The sequence below is a fragment of the Triticum aestivum genome, chromosome 2A, assembly GCF_018294505.1.
Source record: "Triticum aestivum cultivar Chinese Spring chromosome 2A, IWGSC CS RefSeq v2.1, whole genome shotgun sequence".
Taxonomy (NCBI): Eukaryota; Viridiplantae; Streptophyta; class Magnoliopsida; order Poales; family Poaceae; genus Triticum; species Triticum aestivum.
Genome location: NC_057797.1, coordinates 169,409,732 through 169,414,501, shown reverse-complemented (window position 1 = coordinate 169,414,501; position 4,770 = coordinate 169,409,732). Strand labels below are relative to the sequence as shown.

General features: G+C 45.9%; 1 protein-coding gene across 1 annotated transcript; it reads right to left on the bottom strand.

Moving 5' to 3' along the window:
* Positions 1-1,403, bottom strand: LOC123185078 (uncharacterized). The gene is made up of 4 exons (XM_044597084.1): positions 1,274-1,403; positions 854-906; positions 482-759; positions 1-383 (listed from the first exon to the last, which is right to left on the bottom strand). Exons 1-4 carry the CDS (start codon positions 1,380-1,382, stop codon positions 356-358), a joined length of 468 nt encoding a protein of 155 aa, XP_044453019.1. The 5' UTR covers positions 1,383-1,403; the 3' UTR covers positions 1-355.
* Between the last annotated feature and the right edge of the window lie 3,367 nt (positions 1,404-4,770).

The following is a 4,770-nucleotide window of genomic DNA, read 5'->3' as shown; positions in this document are numbered from 1 at the left end:
TTGCAAAACAATCACTTAGTTGTTTCAGAATAAGGAAGTTCACTCAGTCACATGCATTCTAATTTCCAACGTTCAAAGCTTCAGATAAACAAAATTCAAACCCTTTCGAAGTTCATACTACTACTACGTAGGCTCCAGGGATACTCGAGGTCGATTCCCGATTAAGCATTAATGCAGCAGATGCAAACAGGCAGTCTAAAACCCAGGTGAGGAGGACAACAGAAAAAGAAACCAAGTACAACGATACGGCAGGCCCTTCCAAACTTCTAACAATGATTAAAACGACGCATCTCCAAGCCCCGAAATGATCCATCTTCGATCCTCCGGCAGGCACATCCACACGCGCGCAGCGAACCTAGGCAGCATCGTCGACATCCGGGAGGCTGACGAAAACAAGTAGAGCAAGTTAATCACAGCCCAAACTTCAGAACAAGTGCAGAACAGACAACAGAGACCAACACAAGACACCACAGAGACTCACTTGGACAAAGCGAAGTACAGATTGATGGCAAGAAGCGCGAAGCACCTGACGGTGGCCCACGCGTACGAGCACCGGGAAGCCTCCGTCGGCGCCATAACGGCCATCCACGCCAGGAGACAACCGGTTGTGGTGCTCACGAACACGCAGAACACCAGGAACATGTCGCGGCGGAAGTAGGCGCGGAGGCAGGCACGGTCGTCCGGCGTCGTGGAGACAGCCGCCGTCGTGAGCAGCAGCAGCATGGCCAGCACCGGCACCGCTATCTTGATGACCTTGGTCTGCAGAAAAGCATGGTGTGCAGAGTCAGATGGGAGATCGAACGAGCGCAGGAACACGAGAGCGATGATGGATACACATGCAGGAGTTTTCAACCTTGTTCTGGTTCGTTCTCGCGGCTCCTCCGACATCACCCAGCAGATTGCGGCCTTCAAAGTTCAAATAAGAAACAACAAGATCAAATCTTGGTGGCATGACAAAGAAATGGCAGAGCAAGATTATCAAGGCGAAACTTTGCGATTTGCCACCACCCGAACAAAAAGGCCAAGAAAATCAGGGGAATGCGGCCAGTTGAGCCTTTGCTATGGAAAATCAGCGGGAATGCGGCCAGTTTTACACTGATCCGAACGCAGAAGATCTCCAGAAGGAAACAACGGAGAAACAGAAACAAAGGAAGAACATTCATCCGGAGATCTCAAGCACAAATTTCCAGCACAATAGAAAGCGGAACACACTACCAACAGGAAAAATCAACGACGACTAATCAAGAGGGATGGATCATAGATGCTTGCGTACCATCCATCTCTCTAGCACCACTCTTTTCCCTAACCATGGAGGAGTTTTGGGGATATTGGCGGGGCTCTATGGGAAATAGCGATGGAGCTTTCTGAAATGAAACTGCCATGGGGTTGGGGTCTACTTTATACGCAGCATACAGGTGAGGAGGAGGAGGAGGTACACGGTCGTGGCTTGGTCTCCGCATCGGTCAAGGTGGTACATGGACTGATGGACGGGTGGCTGCATTTTCAGTCTGGGGGGAGCAGCAGACACAGCTTTTTCAGAATTTAGTTTCTTCATTTCAGAGCTCAATTGCCACCTTTCTCTTTTCCCGTTGCTTGCATCGAGAAACTTACCACTCACGCGCAATTCAATTATTACTAGTTTCTTTACTAGTTTCTTATCGGGGCAGTAAAATCGACTGCTGGCCTGTTTTTACCTGGTTTTGCTTTTCCAAAACGCTCATGACGATCGGATCCGCACTTGGTAGTCTAGATGAACTGACGCCATCGTTTCACTTTAACGTCCACGAAACAAACACACTGATTTGAAATAGTTTGAACAGACCGATAGGGTCGAAAGAGGGTATCGCTGCCCTTGGCGCGAAACCGCCGGTGGAATGGGAAAACCCTATGTTTTTCTTTTTTTAGACACGGGAAAAACCCTATATGACCCCTATGTGACGCGATCCCCCGCGTGCGTGAATTGGGCCGGCCCATTTTATAACAGCGAGGCAGCCGGTTTTGGGAACACGAAGGTTCCCTGAAGGGGGGCCGCTACGCGTCGGCCGGCGAATCTTTTGGAAAGATCCGTCGCCTCGCTAGCCGTCAGATCTGGCACGATCTAGCGGACGGATGTTTTTCTCTACTCCGCAACAGAGATCTTGTTGTAGAAACATTTGCTACAGAATTTATGTTGCGATTTTTTTTGTAACATCTCGAAAAAAATTGCAACAAAGGTTATGTTGCAGATTTTTTTTTTGCAACACAAATCATGTTGCGGAAATGCTTGTCGATATTTTTGCAACAAAGGTTATGTTGCAGTTTTTTTTTTGCAATAGAGGTTATGTTATAGATTTTTTTTTTGCAACAGAGATCATGTTACGAAAATGTCTGTACACTTTTTGAAGCAAAGGTTATGTTCTAGAAATTATTTGTAACATGAATCATGTTGCAGGATCTGTTGTTGCATCTCACCTCGAGGAGGCAGCAGCCATGGACGCTGGTGCTCCTCTAGACGGCGGCGGCATGGAACAACGAGCAACGGCAAAACATGACTTCAGCGGTGGCATGCCTCATAGGCGTCGGTGGTGCAGTCCGGCGGCTTCCACCGCATGCGCGGCCGGCACGCAGCACCCCGATGGCCGGCTTCCAGCATCTACGCATCGCCTATTCGCAGGCCGCTGCACCTGCCACCAGCCATGGGGCGTTCACCCTTCACGGACGAGGTCAACGCTTAGATGAAGACAGGCAAACTAGATGTAGAAGGTGTTCGCTGTAGAGATACTTAAGAATGAAAAAAATGATGAGCGGTGATGGCCTCATCCCACATGGGACACGTGGCGTTCTTCTCAAGCGGCGGATGGTGCGCTTTTAATCGGCCGGGTGACGAGAATCTTTTCCCTTCCCTGAACCAGTTTTTGTTTCTTTTGCCAGTTTTTCGGTTTATTTTTTTTTCATTTTCGTTTTCTCCTTCTCTTTTTTTCGGTTTTTCTGTTAACTTTTTCTTTTTTCATTTATTTTTAGAAAATGCTTGCCTTCAGCCGTCGGATTACAAGCGAGCGATCCGCCACCTCCTTTATGTGACGCATGTCTCTTTTTGTTTTTGGCAACATCATGTCTGTTGCAAAATTGCCTTCCGCAACAAAATCCATGTTGCAAAAGAAATGAAGCCGCAAAAAATGTAAATATTCTGCAACATCGTCTGTGTTGTAAAATTTTCTTCCATAACAACACCCATGTTACAAAAATAGTAAAGAAAAAAACTACAATATCACCGATGTTGCAAAAACTTTCTGCAATAGAAGCTTTGTTGCAAAGGATTCTAAAACACTATCCTTGTTGCAATGATGAGATAACTCTAGATCTAACGGCTGCCGAGGCGACGGATCTTTTAAAAAGAACCCGCCGACTGACACGTAGTGCGGCCCTTTATTTGTTTTTTCAAATCTAAGATGCCCATTGGATGTCTTTATTCAAAAAAATAGACACCCAAAAGAAGAATAAAACTATCTCAAGGAAAAAATGTCTATGCACACGAGTTACCATGTCCATACGATTAGGGTTTAGCCTACACCACCGACGCCTCATGTCGGTGTCGAGTTTTTCCTACCTTTTGCTCACCGCCATTGGTATTCGCCGCACAGATTCTTGGGCTGACTAAAAGGATGGCAAGCCCGTCCACCCGACATTGGTCTCTGCGGAGAGAACTCAAGGTGATTGCATATGCTTTGCCTTACAAGCTTTTCAAGTACGTCGTCATGGAGGCTCCAAGTTTGACCTCATGAGGGACAGACAAAGGAAAGGAGAAGCAATCTGAGGGGGGCGGGGGGTCTGGAGGATGCTATGAGGAAGATGAGGTTGTAGGAACATGAACTTGATGACGTCTGTATAGGGCTTCAGGAGATCGATGAGTTTGCCAAATCGGCACGTTAGCTTGCGGTGGCTAAGGTACACACCACTAGGAAACTTTAGTAGTGCGGCTTTCAAGGAAATAATGAAATTCATCTGGAACCTAGCCCATGAGCCATAGATCATAGAGATGGACGACAACCTTTTTGTGATTCGTATGTTTTGTCTTGGGGATTGGAAGAGGGTGATGTTTCAGGGGACATGTGTCTTCCATGGTCTCATGGTGATGATTGAAGATTTTGATGGCAAAAAGACATTGGAATTAGTAAAATTTGACATGGTGTCGGTCTAGGCACAAATTCACCAAATTCCATATTTACATAGGAAATAACCGATTGTGGACCAGTTAGCTCAGAGAATTAGGAAGGTATGGAGCGTGGAGCTGAACATTACACACGGTTCTAGAAGGGCAACTATGTGTGTGTTAAGTGTGAAGACTCAAGTGAGCACGCTCTTAATATGATAGACTCCACTTAATGTGGTCTGAGCAAGATTGTTCCTCATTGTGAATTATGAAAATATAGGTTACTTTTGTGAGGTTAGCGGTTTGCTGGTGCATGATATGGAAGAATGCGGGGACGACGTTCACCTGCCTGATAACGTACAATGCGAAAAATGGCTGGTGGCAAAGAGGATGGAGACCCATGTCTCCCAGGGAGGTGCTCACGATGGCATGAACTTCTCACTGGTTCGTGATACATCTCAAATGTATCTATAAATTTTGATTATTTAATGCTATTATATTATCAGTTTTATATACTTCTTATAGCAATTTATATATATATATATATATTCTTGACTAACCTATTACTTTAGTGCCAGTGTTAGTTCCTGTTTTCTGCATGTTTTTGGTTTCGCAGGAAATTAACATGTAGGTAGGTCAAA